At 39.9% G+C, this 25,002-nt stretch overlaps 1 protein-coding gene and 1 gene segment (V, D, J or C); one reads left to right on the forward strand and one right to left on the reverse strand.

Moving 5' to 3' along the window:
* Positions 1-25,002, reverse strand: part of LOC102076541 (Ig kappa chain V-V region MOPC 21-like) — an 811,057-nt gene that overhangs the window by 770,570 nt on the left and 15,485 nt on the right.
* LOC100703557 (E3 ubiquitin-protein ligase TRIM21) lies at positions 17,317-23,309 on the forward strand. 2 transcript variants are annotated; one of them, XM_019350822.2, is made up of 2 exons: positions 17,317-18,903; positions 20,568-23,309. In XM_019350822.2, the coding sequence occupies exon 2, from the start codon at positions 20,574-20,576 to the stop codon at positions 22,239-22,241; it is 1,668 nt and encodes a 555-aa protein (XP_019206367.1). In that variant the 5' UTR covers positions 17,317-18,903; positions 20,568-20,573; the 3' UTR covers positions 22,242-23,309. The 2 variants fall into 2 exon arrangements, with proteins under 2 accessions (XP_019206367.1, XP_019206368.1); XM_019350823.2 differs by lacking the exon at positions 17,317-18,903 and adding an exon at positions 19,339-20,259.

Genomic DNA, 25,002 nt, shown 5'->3' on the forward strand with positions numbered 1-25,002 from the left:
GTCTTCCCTTCTAGAAGTGCATGCTTAAATGAAGATGAATAAAGATGAATAAAGTTTTTGTAAAAATGACTACTGAGTTCCGGTGCCGTTTTCTGGATCCCTCGACGAATAAAGAACCGGGGTAAAACTGATTTCGCAACACTGCAAATAACTTCATTGTTTGCAAAACTTGTGCATATGATTTTAAAATTGACAATTTATATTTGCATTCAAAGTTATGAAAGTTATGAAATATGATTCAATAAACATGTTTGTGGTTGTTACAATAAAAAATATAACCTACAGTAAAAAATACAACCTTTTCTACTGTCTGTGAAGGTTCTCAGTCATCCAGGTCACCATAGTCTAAGTCTAAAGTTGCTCGAAGACGTTTCACCTCTCATCCGAGAAGCTTCTTCAGTTCAGAACTGAAGAAGCTTCTCGGATGAGAGGTGAAACGTCTTCGAGCAACTTAAAAAAGTCCAGACGCTTTTCTTTCCAAGCTCCTTAGACAACCTTTTCTACTCAGATTGTATGTTCTTTGTCTGATTTTAGATCAATTGTGTTAATACAGTATGTCAAAATGAAAACAAAACTGTAAATTCAGACATGTGAGGTTGTGCTGAAAAGAATGATACCAAACAAGGCAAAGTAAATAGTTTTTAAAGGTGAAATGTAAAGGTCAAATCAAAAAGTAGTTAAAAATGGCCAATTATACTCTGGACCCCAGAGGGTTAAACTTTTTTTTTAAGTAACGCAATAGTTACTTTTCAAGTAGTTAATTACTTTTAGAATCTTGTAACTTAGTTACTAACTCAGTTACTTTTTTGAAGAAGTAACTAGTAACTATAAGTAATTACTTTTTCAAAGTAACTTGCCCAACACTGGTGGCCTCACAGGTCACAGAGCCCATCTTCATCCAGTGATCTGCAGTGATCCTCAGGGTGCTGCTCCAACTATACAGGCCGTCATTCTGCAGCACACCAGGGCTCCTGCTCTCCTCCCCGTCACTGCTGCTTCTTCCATCCACCTTCCAGGACAAAGTCCAGTCTGAGGGGAATCCCTTGTTGGCCAGACATGTTAATGTGGCCTTTCCCTGCTCCAGTTCCTTAACGGAGGGGGACAGGACTGTCAGGGTGGGGCGAGTATCGCCTAGGAAACACCAGATTAGAGGATAAGAACCACAAGTTGTTTGTCTCCTTTAAGAAGTTTCTGTCAGGTGTTTTTTCTCCTCCACCAGTCATTAAATTAAACAATGACATTTTGTCCTTATTTCTTAACACATATTAAAGCAAAACACAGCCATTTGTTAAACACTATGTACACAATTACTGCTTCTAAAGGAATTGAGAAAGTAAGTAGCTGTCAGGTGCTTTTATTCAAATGCATTTGATGAACTGATCACCAGCAAGTGTGAGCTCCACAATAAACACAGAAGTTTGTCTGATGATCTGAAGCATTGAGGTGTGTGTTCACATAATCTAACAAGGAAAATATCAGAAAATTGTGTTTCTGAGTGGAAAACATTCAAGACTTTTCAGGAGCAGACCTCCCAGAAACGTTCTGAAAGAAAGGTCAGACTGTGCAGTGCCAAAACTCCAGGACAGAAGAACTTATATAAGCAAAAATAATCAAATATCAATCTATATTTTGATGTTAAAAGATCTAATATACATGAGTTTTCCAGTGTTCACCAGTGCAAATATCACTCCAAAATCCTGCACCTGCTAGGAACAGGTGTGAATGCAGGATGTTTCACATGCACATTTTGTTCTTCATGCTTGTTTCACATGCTGCAAAACAAACTGAGGTAGATGTGATGTGATTTAAATTAAAGAACAGTGTGTGACTGGTGCACCGTGGCTGTGGTTTCATGGTCAGAGTTAGGTTACATTATAGGGAGTGCAGAATTATTAGGCAAATGAGTATTTTGTCCACATCATCCTCTTCATGCATGTTGTCTTACTCCAAGCTGTATAGACTCGAAAGCCTACTACCAATTAAGCATATTAGGTGATGTGCATCTCTGTAATGAGAAGGGGTGTGGTCTAATGACATCAACACCCTATATCAGGTGTGCATAATTATTAGGCAACTTCCTTTCCTTTGGCAAAATGGGTCAAAAGAAGGACTTGACAGGCTCAGAAAAGTCAAAAATAGTGAGATATCTTGCAGAGGGATGCAGCAGTCTTAAAATTGCAAAGCTTCTGAAGCGTGATCATCGAACAATCAAGCGTTTCATTCAAAATAGTCAACAGGGTCGCAAGAAGCGTGTGGAAAAGCCAAGGTGCAAAATAACTGCCTATGAACTGAGAAAAGTCAAGCGTGCAGCTGCCAAGATGCCACTTGCCACCAGTTTGGCCATATTTCAGAGCTGCAACATCACTGAAGTGCCCAAAAGCACAAGGTGTGCAATACTCAGAGACATGGCCAAGGTAAGAAAGGCTGAAAGACGACCACCACTGAACAAAACACACAAGCTGAAACGTCAAGACTGGGCCAAGAAATATCTCATGACTGATTTTTCTAAGGTTTTATGGACTGATGAAATGAGAGTGAGTCTTGATGGGCCAGATGGATGGGCCCGTGGCTGGATTGGTAAAGGGCAGAGAGCTCCAGTCCCACTCAGACGCCAGCAAGGTGGAGGTGGAGTACTGGTTTGGGCTGTATCATCAAAGATGAGCTTGTGGGGCCTTTTCGGGTTGAGGATGGAGTCAAGCTCAACTCCCAGTCCTACTGCCAGTTTCTGGAAGACACCTTCTTCAAGCAGTGGTACAGGAAGAAGTCTGCATCCTTCAAGGAAAACATGATTTTCATGCAGGACAATGCTCCATCACACGCGTCCAAGTACTCCACAGCGTGGCTGGCAAGAAAGGGTATAAAAGAAGAAAAACTAATGACATGGCCTCCTTGTTCACCTGATCTGAACCCCATTGAGAACCTGTGGTCCATCATCAAATGTGAGATTTACAAGGAGGGAAAACAGTACACCTCTCTGAACAGTGTCTGGGAGGCTGTGGTTGCTGCTGCACGCAATGTTGATGGTGAACAGATCAAAACACTGACAGAATCCATGGATGGCAGGCTTTTGAGTGTCCTTGCAAAGAAAGGTGGCTATATTGGTCGCTGATTTGTTTTTGTTTTGTTTTTGAATGTCAGAAATGTATATTTGTGAATGTGGAGATGTTATATTGGTTTCACTGGTAAACATAAATAATTGAAATGGGTATATATTTGTTTTTTGTTAAGTTGCCTAATAATTATGCACAGTAATAGTCACCTGCACACACAGATATCCCCCTAAAATAGCTAAAACTAAAAACAAACTAAAAACTACTTCCAGAAACATTCAGCTTTGATATTAATGAGTTTTTTGGGTTCATTGAGAACATGGTTGTTGTTCAATAATAAAATTATTCCTCAAAAATACAACTTGCCTAATAATTCTGCACTCCCTGTATAAATAACTGCAACTTGAATCTTTACTGAAGCTCAGTATTAGACACATAGTTCACTCACATGAATTTCACTCACATGTGCTGTACCAGTGTACCTGCACATGTGATGTGACAATAGAAGTGATTTGATTTGAGAGTTCAAACTCACTGCTGTAATAACTTATGATGATTAATATAAAAACTATAATATTGGCCATATCATATTTACACTGACTTTAGTCTCATGAACAACATTAGCTAATTGTTATTTACTAGCTAATCTTAACATGACTGTTCAGTACAGATATGAAGGCCAACAATCATGTTTTACAGTCCTGTGGTCTCAGCCTCAGATACTTATTAAATCACACAAAGCTCGTGTAGAAACAAATGAACAAAATATGTTCTCCTTCATTTCTGTCAAACAAAGCTGTATGAAACATTTCCAGCGGTTGGTGTTATGGTTGCTAGGCAACCTGGGCAGCGCGACGGAGGCTAGACCGTGCCATTTCACAAGCCTCGCACTTCCGGCCTTAGCGGTCTTTGAGGATCGTTGAGGCTGCGTACTTTAAGGCTGCAGACCCTGAATTGGGATACAGCCATAGAAGAGCCACCTCCACGGGACAAGACTCAGCAGTCCATCTGCATCTAAAGGACAAAGGTCACTCTTTCGAGGATGCCAATGTTCACATTTTGGACAGAGAGGACAGATGGTTTGAAAGAGGAGTGAAAGAAGCCATCTAGGTCCATTGTGAGCGACCATCTTTGAGCAGAGGCGGTGGTTTACGAAACCAACTGTCTGCCATCTATAATCCAGTTTTGAGAACCCTTCCCAGACGCCTTAACGCCCACTGGGCCATCTGACCTCAGGAAATCGCATGACAAGGTGGGGCCAGGTTTCACAATGAGCTCACCCGAAACCTTGGCTGATTGTGACCCACACCCGTTTTCCCACCTTGGTTCATGTAATTAGGTAGAGGATCATCAGGGGGTCCTTTGTCCCTCTTTGGGGGGGAAACTCCCACTGGGTTTAAATCTGGGACTCTCCACCATTTAACCTTAGAACTGAAGAAGCTTCTCGGATGAGAGGTGAAACGTCTTCAAGCAACTCAAAGAAGTCCAGACGCTTTTCTTTCCAAGCTGCTTAGACTTTTAATTAACTGCTTTAGCCCACTTACAATGAAATTAATAAAATAAAATTGTTCAGGACCTGTGTAGTATGTCAACACTATTGGAAGTAAAAATAACTTGAACTCCAATTCTGAAAACACAACTTTCTTTTTTTTTTAAAAAGTGGACTTGTATTAGTCTGTGGTCTGGGAGTGAGTCCTGTAACTCTCTGTCTGCAAAATACAGAACATAATGACCAAAGTTGGGCAATTAATTATATAGTTACTTCTTCAAAAAAGTTACTGAGTTAAGCAAACAACAAAGTTTTTCGCAGCTGTTTACCTAAAAATGCAGCCAAGGTGTTTTTTAAATAAACATTTCAAACTATTTACAGAACAATCAGCTGCTCTGCATCAAATTTGGTGCCACTCCAAAAAATTATTTCTGTCCACTATGAGATAAAGGAGAAAAACAACCTGATACCTGCACAGCGCCATGCAGAGACATTTAAAGGGACAGGTTCTCAAAGTTAAAAAGGGGCACATTGAACCAGGTTGAATAACAACAACACACATTCATCAAAAATCTAAAATGGGCGACAAGGCAAAGCAAACGTAGCCTATGTTTTACCTGATGGTTACAATGTTGTTGTTGAGGGGTTTCTGCTGCTCCTGCTGCTGATGGTGCTGGAGGGCAGGGCTGTGTTGATCTGAGACTGTAGAATGTAAAAAGCACATAGGAGAGATGGTAGCTGATTAAACAAGTGTCATGAGATAATAACAAAATGCAAAGATTGGTGACAGGGCTTGGAACCATAAGGCAACAAAAAACTGAGAAATAAACTAGACCCTGCCTGTGAATCACTCTTTGCCTCTCTTCCTCCTTCCATCCCCTCATCTCATCTATCATTCTATACTTGCTGTCCATCTGAGAACAAGGCACAACTTGCTATTGCAATAAACTATTATTTAATTATCCACACTTAACAACTCTTGTACTTAATCTATAATAAAATGATGACAGAAAAATGTTATAGAAGCAAAACATTCCAGTTGTGCTTATTATTATTTCTATACTGGAATACCTCTCCAACAACTGGTACATGTGTTAATGTTACCTGTGCTCTTTGTAATCCAGCTGCTGAGGGATCCACTGCCTTTAGTAGCCTCACACAGTTCCTACTGTTTCCTCCTCATGTCCTTACCAGCCAAGTCTGGACAATGTTGTATCATTAGCAATAATTAAAAAATCCATATACATAAAACACACACAAGCACGCACACACAGTGACATTTCAGACCTTCCTCAGAATACTGTATATACTGTGGGCACAAGTTTGCATCATGGTGCTGATCCAGAATCCTTCCCTTATTATTTATTACTAGAGCTACAATAATAAAGCAAATAGGAAAAAAGTAATAAATATGAAATAATTCAATCAATATAATTATAAGCATCAAAATAATTTATGATGATTCCATTTGTTTCACTATCCACTCTGTGCAGGCAGAAAGCTTATTACATGTTTAAACTGTAGAGAAACAATAATTTTACTGCGGTAAAATCAGCATTTTGTCTTATTTAAAATATAAATCTAATATAATCTATTTCTTAATGTATGATCTTTAAAATACAGTGTGTTTTTTAAAATATTATAATTATAATAATCCATTATTATGTGGATATGTATATTAGATCGTTTTAGTGAAATATAAGCCCTCCAGAAAGGCAGGAAAAGCCCTGTAACTTACTTTAAAACTAAATATGTTCCCTAAAACGGTGACAGAGCTACAGACCCATGACAGCCTTACACAGTTAGCTAGCAGCTATGACCAGCACTACTTGTGCAGTTAATAAAAGGACTGGTAATGTAAAACAAACATTGCATATATATTTTTTTATCATGACTCTAGTTTTACGTGGCCTATCAACACAATTTAAAAACTGGTATAAAGTCCACACTTTTTCCGTCAATTGTTCTGTCTGTCCTGCTCACATCTCCACGTTGTCATTAACGTGGCTTCACTCCACGTCAGCCGCTTTGCTAGCTAAAACACCGGTGTCGGCACATAAGGACGCTGTCATAGCCTGTCAGCGACGTTGATTAGCCGCGTATATACGAATGTGAATCGCATTATTGGCTGGACTATGGGATAAGGTGGCATCGTTCTAATCCCATATTGGAGCAGCCAGTCACTTACTGACTAACACTGCAAAACAGAATTGTTAAATTTTAATTTTAATTTCAATTCAGGTTAGATTTTTTTTTTCATGCAATGCAGATTTTCTGTGCGCAGAGACCGTGCCAGCAGTGCACAATTGCGCACGCGCGCAGCTTTGGGGGAACATTGCACCCAACCATCCAGGCTATAATATTGTAAAGTTTGCGGACCACACAGCTGTGATTGGTTGCATCACAAACAATGATGAGGCCGGCTACAGGAAGGAGGTGGAACACTTGGAGGACTGGTGCAGGCAAAACAATCTCTGCTCAAATGAGAAGAAGACGAAGGAGATGATTGTGGACTTCAGGGGGAGAAGACACACACACACACACACACACACACCCCTGCACGTTGGAGGAGCTGCAGTCGAAGTAGTACCCAGCTACAAGTACCTGGGTACGTACCTGGATAGCAACCTCACCTGGAAAACCAACACTTCCAGCCTGATCAGGAAGGCTCACCAGAGGCTCTACTTCCTGAGGAGGTTGAAGCGTGTGAGAATGGAGAGCTCAGTCCTCATCTCCTTTTACAGATGTGCGGTGGAGAGTGTTCTGTGCTCTGGCATCAACGTGTGGCACAGAAACTGTACTGTGGCAGAGAGGAAAGCTCTACAGAGGGTGGTGAAGGCTGCACAGAGAGTTGTCAGAGGCAGCCTCCCAACCGTCACAGACATATACACCCCCAGATGCAGAAAGAGGGCCACCTGTATCATGAAGGACCACACTCTCCCAGCACACACTCTTTGTTTCCTCGGGCAGGAGGCTGAGGAGCATTTAATGCAAAACCACCAGACTGAGAAACAGCTTCATTCCAGAAGCTGTGAGCCTTCTCAATACATAAACGGACAAGAACTGTTATTGTAGTACCTTAACCACTACAGACACTTATTGACACTGTTACTTTATCAATGCTGCCATCATGCCCTTTGCTGCTCAAGTATTTATTTACACCTATATTTATACCCACACTTCATACCGGTACTCAGGTTGGTGCACTCTAGTTATAGCATTATTACCGTAATTGTCGGGCTATAAGCCGCTACTTTTTGCACAAGCTTTGAACCCTGCGGCTTTTAGTCAGGTGCGGCTTTTCTATGGATTGTCCATGATTTTTGTCATATCGTAAGACGATTTGTTTTGTTTGTTCCGCTGTTGTACGGCACTACGTTGCCTGGTGGAAGGGCATGTGATCAGACACACGGTATCGGGGTTCAAAAGTGGTATGTTGGTCACATGTCCATCCGCCAGGCAACATAGTGCCGTACGAAGTAGCGCGAAAAACAAACTTCAAAGTAGCGCTACGGTTCAGCGGGAGGCGTGGATGACAAGCGGCGATAAACTTGCGAAAAGCAAGTTATGCTCAACTCCACCGGTGGATTCTGACAGCGTGGAAAAGTGTGAAAACATCCATGATCACCAACGGATTTCGAAGGGCTGGACTGCTGCATGATGGAGAGGAGGACACCGCCACGGCCCTTCAGAGGGTGTTCGACTCCGACACTGACAACGAGGATTTGTTTGGTTTTGAAAGTGACAACGAAGGAAAGAAGCTGAGAGTGGATGACGTAGCCATCCTGAGCCTGTTCGTATCCGACACTGGAGAAGAGGACTTTGGTGGTTTTAATGCGCAGGAAGATGGTGGTGAATGACTGACTTTTCTTCTTGTTAAAGCCGTGTCACTGCACCTGAGCCTAAAAGGTAGGCTGAATCTATTTTTCTGGTGTGCTGTAGGTTATTGTTATGTACTACATTTGTTACTCATTTATGAAGCACAGTACATGTTTCGTACTTGTAATTACCGGTACTTGTACATATACCTAAAAAGTTATGCAAATATGTACCCCTAATTTGTTTTTCAAAATATTAATAAAAGGGATGTGTCTCCAAACAGCCATCTCTTTCCTGACAATTCCCTTTGTGCATATTCTCTTACATATGATAAGTCAACATTGAAACACGTGCGGCTTTTAGTCAGGTGCGGCTAATGTATGTACAAAACAGGATTTTCCCCTGATTTTAGCTTGTGCGGCTAATATTCAGGTGCGTTTGTAGTCCGGGAAATACGGTAATTGTATTGTTTTATTACTTGTCATTTCTGTTTTTTTAGAAAACAAAACAAAAAAACACAACTATTTATTTATAACTTAAAAAATAAAATAAAAAATACAAATTTCTGTTTCTTCATTAGTGTGAATGCTTGAAAAGCATTCACAGTATTGTTCTTCTAGTCTTTATTATTTTCTTTTCCATACGTTTTTCGGCATCTAACTACTTCAAAACCGTTCAACTTGGAAAAACCATTCAAACACCATTAGATTCCTCTTCTTTTGGACATGACTGCTTCTATTTTTCTCATTTTTAACATTTATATTTTTTAAATTATTCAACTTTTTTTAACAAAAATTTCCCATGTATTTCAATGGGAGACTCTTCAAATTTTCATTAAACTTACTCATTTTTCAAATCTAACTACTTCCACATACATTGACATAGAGCCACCATTCAAACTTTAAAACGAAGACAAGACATTGAACTATTCAACTTGTATTTATCTTTTCAATATCTATTATACTTTTTCTTCAGTTCCAGTTTAAGTTTCATGCTGCTTTTTCAGCCGTTTCAGAGTTTATAATGGGTGTGTATGGGACGGAATGTTGGGGCTAGAGTGAGACAGCTCAACTGCTAGAGTGAGAGGAGCGAAAAAATTAATCTTAAAATCTTCTCTTTAAACTGCTGCTGTGTCCACAGCGTTTGCTCTACAGGTATGATTTTACCCTCAAAACGTAGCCATCGCTGTCCTCTTTCATCCAATGTGTTTACTATTGTAATAGGTGTTATGGTTCTTTCATAAATGTCACCAATGCACAGCCTCCTCCCTCCAACTCTTCCATAGACTAATGTTAAAATGGCTCAGAAAGTTCGTTTGAAAATCAGAAGTACAGGCTGTCTTTACACTGTCACCACGTCCATATAATAAACTCCACAGGCATGAAAACTGAGAATTTGGGAGACTAGACATTGCTGCCGCTCACGGTGAAAGAATTTTGTCAATACGACTTGTACTTTTCATTTGGGAACGATTTGTTTCGGGTTGACTTTTCTGTTTATTTTAAGCAGCAGAAGTGAGGTGCATGTCTGTGTGCATGTGTATGGAGCCATTGGGTGCAGTCACTATAGCAACCAGGCTCACACCTGCCTGCCTAACGAGCTCTCTCTCTCACTGTCAAGATTCATCTTAAACACTTCTCTTTCAACTGCTGCTGTGTCCACAGTGTTTGCTCTACAGCCATCATTTTACCCTCAAAACGTCGCCATTGCTCTTTTCTTTCCAACACCGTGTCTTCCAAAGCTCAGAGATGTAAACGTTTTAAACTGTGTGGATCCAAGTGGAGGGATGACATTTTAGTCATTCGGTGATTCAAAGAATATGAACTTTTAACATACATTCAGATGTTTTCTGACTCTAAATTTTCTTTTCTCATTACTTAGGTTTTTCTAATTTACATTTAAAACATTTTCAGCTATTTTCCAACTTCTTCTGTGTGGATTAGGGATGCACCGATCCCGATACTGGTATCGGGTATCGGGGCCGATACTGTAAAATGTGTGCGTACTCGTACTCGTAAAAGTTAACCGATACCATGAACCGATACTTATGTAGCCCGGATGGGAATTTGGGAGTAGATAATCATAATTCCCATGGACTTGAACGCCACATAAGGTGTTCACAGTTCACAGAAGAGAACAGCATGGAGAGATGCACGAGGTTAGCTGAACCAAAGTGAGAGACTCGGCTAGTTTTACTGAGGTTAACTTGCACAAAAGAGTGTGTGACTAGAAAGCTAACCGTGTGAGAGCTTCGCAACAGAGTGTGGGTGAAGTGACTTTTTGTTTCAACGGTCGCACCACCGTCCGTGGAAAACTGTGTTTCCAGCCATGACTGCCGAGGCTAAAGGCTAGCCCGGACTGCTTGGCTGCGCCACGGAGGCAGCTGCTATGGACTGTCGGAGAGCTGGACAGTGACTGGCTAACGCGCTGTAGCAGAGACAGCATCGGGTCCGCAGGGAGTGGATTTAGTGTGGGACTGGTGAATGGCAACCTACCGAGCAACGGAACTGTAAGTCAGACTTTTGTGCTCTTACTGGGGAGAAGAGGATTTTTCTCCATCGTCCGGCGTGAGCAGCAAACAGGCCTGCAACAAGTGTGAATGTGAGTGTGTGTGGGGCCCAGGTGTGAATATTGTATGTTTAGTGGATTTATATAACGTGATTTGGAGTGTATATTAGTGAGTCACTTACCAAAAGGTGATAACATAAGTTGGGTTGTTTAATATAATTTGAAAGGGAATTATTTCATTTATACAGTGTATTTCATTTGGTTAAGGAATTGGAATATCAATATCATAAAAAAGGGATGTGTTGTACAGTATTTGTCTCTGCCCTTACGTTCAGTAAACGTTTCGTTTGTGTTAAAGAGTTGTGTGGGGTCGTTTCTTTACTACCGGTTAAGTTTAACTTGTGTGTGGTAGAAGTATCGGTTTTTGTACTCGGTATCGGCAAGTACTCAGATCCAAGTATCGGTATCGGATCGGTTTGAAAAAATTGGTATCGTTGCATCCCTAGTGTGGATGTCAGCTTTTAGCAGTTCAGCACTTTTGTTTTCAGGTGAAAATTTCTGTATTTTTCATCTCATTCAAAATCTTTAACTTAAATTCAGCAATTATTTCATTTCAGTGCATACATTCAGATTCAAGCATTCACACTGCAGTTTCTTCAGAAAATGCACTTTCTAGTTATTTTTGTTTCTTTTCAGTCCGGACCATGTGTACATAATTTTGTTCCATCTCATGTTAACATGTGATGCAAATGACAAATAAAGCTCCTTGAATCCTTGAAATAGAATATGAAGGGTAAATGTCTCAAAATGAACAATCACAGAAACATTCATCTGAACGACTCCTGTCAGCGTTCAGGAATCTAACAGCTGAGGGAATGAAGGATTTGAAGTTTCTGTTTGTTCTACACTGAGGTACAAGGTAACGGTGACCTGAGAACAACTTCCTGAATTCAGATGACAAAACACGTTCAGGATGGATAATAATGTTTTTTTCCATCTTCATTTTCAGACTGAACACAAATCTCTCTGCCTGACCTCCGTGGTTTTGGAGCAGGTATTTAAAAATTAAATACTGAACCAGCAGTTAAAGAAATGTTAAAAGGCTTTCTATAAATGCACAATAAGAATCATATAAATTGTCTTATTAACATTAAAAGAGTTCAACCTTCTGAACAATTATTTATTCTCTGTTGATCCCGTTTTACGATGGACTCTGTTCACATTGAACTTGAGCTGACAATCAAAGATTTTGCCAAGATATCTGTAACACTGCACAATCTGGACATCCAACCCATGAATAACACTGACTTCATTCTTAGTTCTCATAAGAAGTCCTGCAGCTGTCAGTGTACATAATAAAAAGAAGCGGTGACAGAACACAGCTGTTAGGTTGATTTTGATAATAGTTGTCATTGTTGTACTTACATTTTTAAAGCTTGCCTTAAACTGTATGATCAAAGACATTCTTCTGTTTCTATCCTCCCTACATCTAGGTAGGGGAGGCAATCGGCTATAGTGTTTAACTGCAGTCACATCCTATGTGAAGGTTTAGTTTTCTTGTTTGGTGAGGATGTTTACTTCCTGCCTTTATGGTTTCACCTGTGTTTGTATATGGTGAACCATTAAAATTAAGCCATATATAGGGTGAGGGGAGATGACCCTTTGTGATCAGCAGGAAGTCACACACACACATAGACACGCCCTGATGGATACACACAGATTCACTCGCATACTAACACACACACACACACACACGTGCTCACACATGCATACACACACACACAATGCATACTGTTATGACACACCACTTATGGGTTTTCAATGGGGGGTTGTGTCATTTGAATAAAAGGACTGCGAGCGGAGGCTGGGGTCAAAGTTGGCTGGGAAACAGGTGAGGAGCGTTCAGCTCCAAGAGCCTGGTTCCGACCAGGCTTCCCTTGCACTGCAAGTTAAAACCAGTTGAGCTGTTTGTCTTGCTTTCTTTACAGGAATAAGAATATGAGGCTGCACCTTATTAAAACCAGAGGAGAATACCTCAAACAGAAGTTGTGCAAAATTGTACTTGTTGCATTTTTGCATTGCATTGACATCTTTGCATTTTGACAAGAAAAATTTCCATATAAGCTGCTGAGTCTCTGTTTTTCACTCCATCTGACATCAAACTACTGGTGATCTTTGTGTCTTGGTTCGGTTACGTTTAATAAATTATTTTATATTTGCCTCAGTCTGGACCATGGCCTCTGTCAGTGCGCCCCAGGGTGGCTGTGGCTACAATGTAGCTTGCCATCACCAGTGTGTGAATGGGTGGATGACTGGATGTAGTGTAAAGCGCTTTGGGGTCCTTAGGGACTAGTAAAGCGCTATATAAATACAGGCCATTTACCATTTACCATATATTTACGTAAACGTCTTGTGCTAACTCCCTCCTTGTAACCTATTTTGAACGTTTGAAGTTTTTGACAGTGCTCAAAAGGAAACGGAGATAAAAGAACACAAATAACCTCAGTATCAGTAACTCCAGTGACAAGACACTGCACATTAAAACAAGAGCACACAGTGGAGCGCCCCCGGGAAAAAATGTTGCCTCTATTATGGGCCAAATATTTCACATTTCACATGAAGTAAATTATTCCATGTCATGGCTTAAACTAAAGAATTGAAAGTTCATTTTGCTGTTTTTTTGTTCGTTTGTTTTCCTATATTGTATCAAAGATAATTTGGGAAGTAACATTTCTCCTCTAAAATTCATTCAGACTAAATGTTAAATTAGCGTTGATCCATTTACATCATTACTCCCCACAAATGTGCTTTAACATTTTGATTCTCATCATTATCATGAAGTGTTTGATTAGTTCATAAACTCCATCATCAGATTGATCCAAGTCCCTGTTTGAGTGTTGTGTGGTTTCAGCAGGCATTACACACACACACAGGTAGGAACAGAGGATCACCGGAGATAACTCTTTTTTAAAATTATTTTTTCTTCTCCCCAAATAACACTAGCGCCCTCTAGCACTTCTGGTAAATGTATCTACAGAACAAATGCAATAGTATGTGGACACAACATGGAGTCAGTCAGATGATTTCCATAGAGAGGCACTTTGCATCAGCAGCACCATGCTCCAGTGCTCTGGGAGAGTTTATAGTCCTGAGAGTTGAACACTGGATGACTGACAGCTGTCCTTCATCACAACAGAAGCCACAGAAATCCTCCTCATCAAAAACATGACTTTGATCTGCGTCCTCATCTGGACTCTCCTCTGCTGCTGCTTCACAGGTAAAGTCCAGAGAATCAAACTCCTCTCCTCTATCAACATCTGTCCCTCTGAAATGAAGCCCACAAAACCATGAAGCTGCTTTATGTTTTTGTCTCTGTATCCTCAGAGTCCAGAGGACAGATCACAGTGACTCAGCCTGGAGCAGTGAGCTCTGCTGTGGGAGGAACTGTGAGGATCGATTGTAAAGTCAGTGAGGATGTTTATGGCTCTAGCTTGTTAGCCTGGTACCAACAGAAAGATGGAGATCCCCCTAAACTGCTTATTTATGATGCTAACACTCGAGAATCAGGGATTCCAGCTCGTTTTGCAGGCAGTGGATCAGACTCTGATTTCATTTTGACCATCAGTGGAGTCCAGGCTGAAGATGCAGCAGTTTATTACTGTCAGAGTTATCATGAGATCAACAGTCAGGAGGTGTTCACACAGTGGAAAAACAGTCGTACAAAAACCTCCCTCAGTCAGACTGAACAGAAACTGAACTGACTGCTGCAGCTGGAAGATACTGCAGAGACTGATACAGTTCACTGAGGACACACACACACACACACACACACACACGCACAGAGGGGGAGGGTTTTTTTATCCAATCATAAATGAACACATACATTAAAAGAAAATTGTTCCCTTTTTTTATTTTTGTTTTTAAAAAAGTCAAGAGGTAGCAAAGTGGAACAGTTATTTCAAAATTTATCCTGACCTTTGACCCCAGTTTCATACTAGATGATATCAATATGATCTATGATTTGTTAAATATGAACAATCAGGTAAGAAAAAAAGACTTTCATTAACATATTTAAAATTAAACTCAATACAACTCAAAGAAAACAAGAGGTCTTATTTTAAATAATCTAAACATTTGATGAAACAATCTCACCCTGAGATACAGCCAGTACCTGCTGAGGAGCTGTCAGTGATAACACATGAGCTTCCTTAGCAGATGGAGGTGTCCATTTATTATTGACATGTATGTGATAAATATAGGATTCCTCCCAGGATACTTTTTGCCCACATTCATTCAAATCTTGTCAGCGCTGAAATATCAACCAAAATATGTACAAAAAATGACCAAATCATAAAGAAGAATCGCACTAAACCAGGTGTGGGCAAGTAATTTTTCTAAGAGGCCATCAGGGGCCCGTTCCTCGTACCTCGCTAAGTAAGTTAGCTGGATTTGATTGTTGACGATTTCGCGTGATCTTGGATCGTTTGGTTCTCCGAAGCTCATCCGGGACTTGCTGTCATAGCAACAGATCCGTAAGCGTAAACCTACTTGGGAGCAGGCTTACTTTATGTAAACAGGATTAGATCGCGGCCACTCAGGTATGTCCGCTTCATTTATACGTAAGCAACAGCGATATTTCTCCACTGTTTGTCCATAAATAAATATTATCAATGTAAGTAAAGATAATGCAGTATTTGATTCTTTTATTGATTTCATACAGATACATACAGGTCATTTCCTAAAAAAAGGGAAATGTACTATTAATCATTCTATTTCATGTATTTGATTATTTCAGATGTAATTCATATTTTAGAGTAGTAATAGTAAAACACTTCGTGTAATCAAGATGAGAGACCACGGCTATAAAAGCGAAGGTGGATTTGGGAAGTCTGTCGCAGCCATGTCCTGTCCGTTTGTACGCGAGCAACCCATTGCGGAAGGTGCAAGATTGATAAGGAGAGTTTTCTGAATTCAGCGGATATTGCGGGATAGACAGGATCCTTTAGCTCAGCGCGACAGTGTGCTCATAGAGAGATATCGATTTTCCCGTCAGGGTATTATTTACTTAACACTCTCTCTCTCTCACACACACACACACACACACTCTCTCTCTCTATATATAGATATATATATATCTCCCAACTTACTGTGCATGCTTCAGTCACCCCTTGCATGGGAACAGGTAAAAGTGATGGAGTGTTATGTCTAACTACACACAAAAAACCCCACAATGTCAATAAATGTCACAGTACAAAAAGCCGGGGTGTGACGAGGGGGTGCAGGACCACCACCTGTCTTTATTTGCTCTGCCCTTTTCTTGGTTGCTGTTATAAACAAACAAACAGATTATTTATATTACCATGCTGTAGAATATTCTTATATTTCACTTTTACTTGTTCCCATGTTCTAGTGGGTCCTGTTGTGGCTCTAATGTGAAAGAGGATATAATGTAATATAATATAATAAATTACATACGAGTTTAATTTGTCAGCAACTTTCTGCCAGCCCTCTCTCCTTGCTTTTGCAGCCTTTGCGGTGTTCCCTTGTGTTAGAGTGAATTGTTAAATGTTTGTCATTTTTATTCTTACCATTTGTACTTTAACTGTGTGTTGAAAGGAATTCTTTTGTTCTCCCCTCCCCAGATTCTCGAGGTTCTGGGTGAGGGGCTATAGTGTTTTATTGCAGATACATCCTATCTGGAAGATCTGCTGCTTCTTTTGATGTGGTAAAACTTCCTGCCCTTTGTATGGCTTCACTGTGTTATCTAGGGTGAACCATAGATTAGGTGTGGGGAGGTTACCCTCTTTATGACCTAGGATGTTGTTCCTGCTTTATGACCCTTTTGGTCAGCAGCTCACACACACACACACACACACACACACACACACACACACACACACACGCACTTACAAAACCACAGGCAGAGTATTCCTTGTTCACATGTGTACCGTTATATGTTAATGACCCTATGCATATTCAAGTAACCACAATAAAAGGAGTGCTATGGGGAACCTGGCTGAGAGTCTGATGGAGGTCAAGTAGGTGGAACGACACTTGGCTCCAGGCAGGCCTCCCTCATGCATGAGTACCACAAAGAACTTTGCCTACTTCGTGTCTTGCTTGCTGTGTAATCACATTGCCTTTAACGTTCCAGCGAATAGGTTCAAGCTACAAACCTATCATTACGTTTTAATTAAACTCTGAAACTCCTGAAATCCCTCAATCAAGAGTTCTTGCTCTGCTGCCGAAAAATACTGAGCGCGCTCCTTCGACATCTTCGCCGACCAATCAAAGGGTTGCCGATCAATGTTTCTACTATCGATGCGTAGCCCCTTTTAAGCCACCCAGTGATCTCAGATTACTTCATCCAGCTGTACTAATCGTCAACAACAGGTGTGTTCGGAGAACCGGATTAGCGAGCTCAAAGTTGGCGCGATGATTTGATCTTGGATGTGTCATTTGATCTTGGATGTAGTAAGCGAGGTACGAAGAACGGACCCCAGGACCATGAACGCAAAAGGAAAACAAAAACAGGGAGCACAAAAAAAGCTAAGAGACAGTTCAGGGTGTTGGCCCAGTCATAGGGCTAGACAGGAGGGGCACTCGTTTTGGAGGCTGGTCAGGCCGTGGGGCAAGACTTAGTCAGAGGTGAATGACTGGGACAGAGCAACTGGGCTGAAAACTTTGGAGAAAAAAAAACCTTTATGGAAATGTAACAAATATAAACCTTTTTTAAAGTTCTACATTTTCTATTTCCAGTGAGACAAAGATTTTACTCTGAAGACAGAATCAATAAACACACAGTCTCAATTTAAAAGAAAATTCACTGTTTGTCCATTTTGTTGGCCAACATCAAGACAAATTTAAAGAAGAAAAATTTAAAAAATACATAATCATTGAAGTTTTGCGAGTGGAGTTATTTGCAGATGGAAATATTTGCATAAAGCTGGAACTACAGTTAGTTCCATAAATATTTGGACAACTTTTATCTAATTTTGGTTCTTTTTATTACCACAATGAATTTTAATTATAGTAATCTTAAACACTTGTTTTGTCAAATCTTTCTTACAATTACACGAGAAATTAGAAGAAAATTAACTCTCTGACTTCTCCAAGAATTTGTCTTTTCCATAATTGCTGTTGTCTCAGGTTGGTGTCACGATGATGCCTCCTGTTGTTAAATGTTTTGTACTGCTACTACTTTTGTTAGTTAAACGCAATTTAGATTATTACAGGTTAGTGCTGAACATTGAGATGACAGTTATTTCAACATCAGTGTAGGTCTCACAACGTTATGGATCAGAGAGGGAACACTGAGCATTTCACGTCTCTTTACAATAAATGAATCAGCGCTAAAGATTTTAATCAGTCACCTCACTTCCAGTGTTTCATTGTGACTTATTTACTTTTATTTCAACCCTCAAGTCTGGGATTTCAGTTCATTTTAATGATAGATAATCTGGCAATAATGAGCAATCACTTTATTAACAGTCACTAAGTGTTCACAGTGAAAAACTGAAGATCAAAAAACATCTGGAATCTAATGCAGAGTTATGCAGTTCAGGCTTTTTGTCTCTGGTCAGTCATTTCTGCAGTGTTGCTGTAAAGTTACTCCCCAAGTGATCATATAGAACACAAATATAAAAGTGGACATGGAGAAAAATCTGAAATGTTTCTTTTTCGCTGCATTTTCTTACCTCAGGAGTTTTGCAGTTTAACAGGTTCATGCTTCCAAAGTGCTTTCACCCACACTGGCTCTTTTATGCTGCAAAAAAAAAAATCACATTAAATGAGAACATTTTAAACTCTGCTTGTTTCACATGTTTGTGTCTGTGATCATGTCTGAACCTGCAGAAGGAAACAAACCTGAAAACAGAGGTGCAGTAAGAGGCGGAGCGAGACGAGATAGACGAGATTCACCTTAAAGTTTGTGGATGACAGAGCTGCAGTCGAGACACATCTCTGTGCTTCTCTCTGAAGAAAATCAAACTGAGTTCATATTTTATTTCACAGAATCTGACCTGAATCTGATTACTGGTGAGTCCACCTGATATTTATTGTGTTTTAACCAGAATTAACAGAAAATTTCCAGCTTTCATCAAACAGGAAGTGCCATTCATTTATGTTTATTCATTTTATTGTTATTTGTAGCAAAAGTCAGTGTCACAAACCACAGTCTTTATAGCCTAAAGTCATTTTCTTTTTGCTAGCTGAGTCTGTAAAATCTATCAAATGTGGCAATAAGTACATAAAGTTGTCATGATCAGGTTTGTGGAATGAAGTTTGTATTCTGCTGATGCAAATACAGAATGCAAGAGATGGAGGTGAACATAATGTGAGTCTTTAATACTGTTTAGTCCATCCATCCATTCGCTTCGGGGAGGGGAGGCTGGAGCCTATCCCAGCTGTCTTAGGGCGAGAGGCAGGGTAGAATTGAATAAAATAATCCTTTAATTATCCCACAAGGGGAAATTTGGGTGTAACAGCAGCAAGAAAGACACATACAAACAAACAGTACACAAGACACAGAACAGAAACATACACAATTTTTACATATTTACATGAAGGACAATGGTTACCAAAAACTGAGTACCGTACTGTAATAAAATTAAAATACAGATAAAAGTCAAACCCTGGGTATAGTGTGAATCAGGTGATAAAATAGTGCAAGATACAGCGCTACCCTGTGCAGGTCGCCAGTCTGTCGCAGGGCTAACTACTGTTTAGTTCAAGAAAGAAAAAAAAAAACAGTCCAAAAAACACAAAAATCAACAAAAAAAAAAAACCCAAAACAAAACAGGAGCCTTAAGGAATAATACTATTGGAACTTAGGGAGAGAAAACACCAGGAAACACATACCCAACAAGGAATGATGGGAAACTGAGACAATAAACACAAAAGGTAATGAGGCAAGAGGAAACAGGTGGAGCAGGAACAAATCAGGGATGATGAGACAAGAGAAGTAGAACACAAAATAAAGCACAGTGGCAAAAGACTATCAAAATAAAACAGGAAGTAACTATTGGAGACAAAAGACTCAAAGATACAAAACTGACAGGCCGGACACACAGAAGAATAAGGAAACAACAGGACACTATACAAAATAAAAGTTGAACATGCTGAAAGCAGCCAAACACTGAAACAAATACTCAAAGAATAATGAACAATGAGACTGAGAATCAGAATGTTAAATAAAGACAAGAATTTAAAGTTTGTAATTGAAAACTGTGGATCCAAAACCCGGGACCGTGACACAGGGACCGAACAAATCAAAACTCAAATATATCTACAAGCATCGTCAGGGGATAGGCAGCTATTTGCATTTGTTGATCTCAGTGAGGTCATGAAAACACAGGAGTTGAATCATCAACCTTTGTGTCTCTGTCAGAAAAAGTGAGTCACCAGGAAGAAGTCTGGTTTCATTTCTTGCCTTTCATTGCTTGAGGCGTAGCTACCAAAGCTAGAAAAATAATTGCTTGATAAATTCTAAAAATAAATCATTTTATAATATTCAGAGTCACAGGGGGCAGAACTAGATTCCTTCCTTTGACTTTTCATCAAAAACAGTTTAAACTACACAATTTAATTCATTCAATGTAAAAGACCCACAGAAAAAAGGAAAAAAAGTCTATTTGTTGTTAACGTGAATGGGAGATATTCCCAAATGTATATTTGCTAAAATATTCTTCTGACTTCATCAGAAAGCCATGATGAGACCAGAGGAGCTCCTAAACACCCTGGAAGATTTAACAGACGATGAGTTTGAAGGCTTTAAGTGGCGCCTGCAGCAGGGCGAAGTCCTTGCGAGTCGACCAACCATCAAAAAGAGCCGACTGCAGACGGCAAAAAGACGGGACACCGTGGACCTGATGGTGCACACCTACACTCTTCCTGGAGCTGTGGAGGTGACCAGGAAGGTTTTAGAAAGAATCTGCAGGAATGATCTGCTGCAGAGTTTGTCTGCCAACTCAAAGCAACAAGCTGCCGTACCAGGAGAGGTTCCCTGTGACGTCTGCACTGGAAGCAAACTGAAGGCCCTGAAGTCCTGCTTGGTGTGTCTGACCTCCTATTGTGAGGCGCACCTGGAGCCTCATCTGACAGCTTCACGTCTGAGAAGACATCAGCTGGTAGAGCCTGTGGAGAACCTGGAAGGCAGGATGTGTATGAAGCACGATAAACCTCTGGAGCTGTTCTGTAAGACTGACCAGACATGTGTCTGCACGCTCTGCTCTGTTTACAAACACAAGACTCATGAGTTTGTTCCTCTCAGAGAAGAATATGAGGGAAAGAAGGCAGAGCTGTGGAAGACAGAGGCTGAAATTCAGCTAATGATCCAGAAGAGACAACTGAAAATTCAGGAGATCAAAAAGTCAGTAAAGATGAGTAAAGATTCTGCAGACAGAGAGAAAGCAGAAGGTTTGCAGGTGTTCACTGCTCTGCAGGAGTCTGCTGAGAGAGGAATGAAGAAGCTCATGAAGGAGATTGAAGGCAAACAGAAGACAACAGAGAAACAGGCTGAAGGTTTCATCAAGGATCTGGAACAAGAAATCTCTGAGCTGAAGAAGACAAGCTCTCAGTTGGAGCAGCTCTCACACTCTGAAGACCACCTACACCTCCTCCAACGCTTCTCATCCCTGAAAACTGTTCTACCCGCAAAGGACTGGACAGAGATCAGAGTTCATCCACCTTCATATGAGGGAACTGTGGTTAGAGCTGTGGCTCAGCTGGAGGAGAAACTCAGGAAATGCATGAAGAAGAAGCTGCTTGAGGCTGAGCTGGAGAGGGTCCAGCAGTATGCAGTGGATGTGACTCTTGATCCTGATACAGCAAATTCTAGACTCATCCTATCTGATGATGGAAAACAGGTGCATTGTGGTGATGTGAGGAAGACTCTTCCAGACATCCCACAGAGATTTTCACCATGTCCTAATGTTTTAGGAAAGCAGAGTTTATCTTCGGGCAGATTTTATTTCGAGGTTCAGGTTAAAGGAAAGACTGCATGGGATTTAGGAGTGGCCAGCGAGTTGGTCAACAGGAAGGGAAAAATCACGCTGACTCCTCAGGATGGTTTCTGGAGTATAGGCTTGAGAAATGGAAATGAGTACAGAGCTTTTGCCAGCCCTTCAGTCCGTCTCTGTCTTCAGTCTGGTCCTGAGAAGGTGGGGGTGTTTGTGGATTATGAGGAGGGTCTGGTCTCTTTTTATGATGTGGATACTGCAGCTCTTATCTACTCCTTTACTAGCTGCTCCTTCATTCAGAAACTCCACCCATACTTCAGTCCCTGTCTAAATGATGGTGGTGAAAACTCTGCTCCTCTAATCAACTGTCCTGTCAATCAAATCGAGTCAATCAACAGATTTTATTTGATGAACTGATTGATTTTTATTGAAGGGAACCAATGAACATGTTTAGTGTAAATACTCTACAGTTTCCATGTTTTCTATAGAATCTGAATATTGTGGACTCAGTAATGAGATTCATGCTTTTATTTGATTCTCGTGGAATTTGAAGCAAACAGAAGCAAAAACATGAATCAGGAAATTTTCCCACTAAATGATTATAAAATATCAGAGAATGAATCACAGAAAGCTTCATTTAAGAATAAATGAACAGTAACCTTGTAACTGTTAACAAAATGAAACATTACAGTTTTTGGTCTTTTGAAATTGATGTTTGAGACTGGACTGTTTCAAACACTGAAAGTCAGAGATCTTTACACTGTGTGTTGATTTGTTACTGTTTAATATTTTCTTAACCTCTTTTAAAGAAAAGATACCTGTTGTATATAAATAATAGTGAAAAATACGGCACAAAACTACTGCTTATTTATGACACAGTCTCCATCACGATAACAACTCAGTTCATTTAAATGCAGAAACCTTTCTTCTGTGAGTAAACAGCACCATCATGTGTTGCACAAACATGACAAGAACATTTTTTTTAAATATTCAAATGTATTAAATGAAAGAAATATTTAGAAATATCTAATTTCAAAATTTGATTATAAATTGCTAAACAGGATTTAAATGTGAGAATTTAGTAGCTATTTAATACGTCATATCAAAGATTGGTGAAAAAATGTAATTTTATTTGTTTTCTGCAAACCAAATGAAAGCTCTACTATGAAATATTTTGCATGTGTGATTTTTTTAAATGCACTTTATTAAAAAGATTGTGACTTAATCTCGCCAGTACATATTAATAGATTTTATGCCAGTGCTTACTACTGTGCATAGTAATTTTCCCATTTCTGATTGTCTAATCAGACTTGACCATTTTATCCATGAAGAAATACCTTTAATACTGTATGATGCAAAATAGATCCTGGTTATTTGCTCTATTTTATACTTTATTTTGTGTATTTTCTTTTTTTTATTTTATAAAGTGATGTTACAAATCACTCCATACCTCTGGTCCGTTTGTCACGCAGCTGGAAAAAAACACTCTGAAATCACAAACACTTGTAATGCTTCTTTTTTAAACTAAACCTCTGCACAGAGGGAGATCATGCAATTGTAACCAGCAGATCTGAGGGCCGGTCCCTCAGTCCTACACATAAATACATTCAGCCTCACACTTTAGGGGAGGGTCCCCGTGAGCTTTAAAACATGCTATAAAACCCCGGGGATTCCCTTAAATGGCAACAACAGCAACTCCTAGCCAGAGTGGTGTGTGTGTGTATGTGTGTGTGTGTGCAGTACCAGCCTTTGCTGATACTTGAGTGTGTGTATGTGGTACATAAGCATGTGCAGAGTGGATGCTGGGCACATGATCAGTAATGAGAAAAAACATTCATGTAACCAACATCTTACTGAAACACTGTGTGCTCATGACTTATATCTACTTTTACCCTGTTCTGTGCATACCCATACACCCCCAGCTGTGGCTTCCTATTCCCTTTTATGACAGGCAGACCCCACTGTCAATAAATTCCTCTCTCTCTACACAATTACACACACAGGCCTATAGCTAAACCAACCTAAAACACACACATTCACAAATCCTTTCCTATTCCTCTGATCTACAGCTGCACCCTATCATCTAAACAAACTTGAGCACATTTTATTCTAATCATTATTTTCTTGTACTCACAATCAGAGTCTCAAGAGAAGAAGTGAGATTTGACATTTTACTGTATTCCAGCAGATTCAGTTTTGTCCTTGTCGACCAATACATGAAATTCTTCTGTTTTTGCCAGTTATGTTATGGAGTCATGTGACCACCAGGGGGCACAAAGAGTGATTTGTATGGATATGTGTGTGTGAAACAATTTTCAAATCAACATCTGATTCATCAATGTTCCCACTGATTCTCCAAAAGTTGAATCTGTTCATCTGGACGTAGCGTTTTGTGGGAGAAACGTTTCGTCACTCATCCAAGTGACTTCTTCAGTCTCAGCTGACTGCAGGTTTCCCCAAACCTTATAAACAGTACATTTGCATAATGACTGAAACCAGCCCACTGAAGGAACAAACGTTTCTCCCACAAAACGCTACGTCCAGATGAACAGATTCAACTTTTGGAGATTTACTTTCCTGGATGATTGAGAATGCATCAAGACGTTCCCACTGATTAATCAGATATTGATTTGTTGGTGCAGTGTTATGCAAACTGCACCAACACTGAAAACTGCAGCAACAAAAGATAAACACAACAAAACATGACACATGAAAAACTGACAGTGAAATATCCAGGCTTAGAATATGTGATGTATGTCTGTGTTTGAGAGGAAGAGATAAATGAATTGAGAGAGAATGTGTGTGTGTGTGTGTGTGTGTGTGTGTGTGTGTGTGTGTGTGTGTGTGTGTGTGTTTGTACTTTTCTTTAAAATAAAATGCTGACTTTAGAAAAGGGTTTTATTCTGCAGTGGCAGAGAGATTAAAAAATGGGGCCTCGTTGTCCATGAAGGTGTTAGAGGGAGCATCTGGCAGTGCACAAAAAATAATCATGCAATCAAATCACTTTTGTTGCTGGTCCAAGTCCAAGACTCTAATCAACACCAATGTCCCATAAACGTTATTTTTATTATATGGAAAATATTTAGTTTTTGTGAGAATTTTCAATAAAGATTAATAATTAAACTGTTAAAGTAGCATTAAAGAGTTAAAACTGTGACATAATTTAATGTTTCAGGGA

This window comes from Oreochromis niloticus, linkage group LG22 (genome assembly GCF_001858045.2).
Source record: "Oreochromis niloticus isolate F11D_XX linkage group LG22, O_niloticus_UMD_NMBU, whole genome shotgun sequence".
Taxonomy (NCBI): Eukaryota; Metazoa; Chordata; class Actinopteri; order Cichliformes; family Cichlidae; genus Oreochromis; species Oreochromis niloticus.

Excerpts from the sequence above, each read along its gene's own strand:
- LOC100703557 (XM_019350822.2), top strand. The coding sequence starts at position 20,574 with ATGATGAGACCAGAGGAGCTCCTAAACACCCTGGAAGATTTAACAGAC.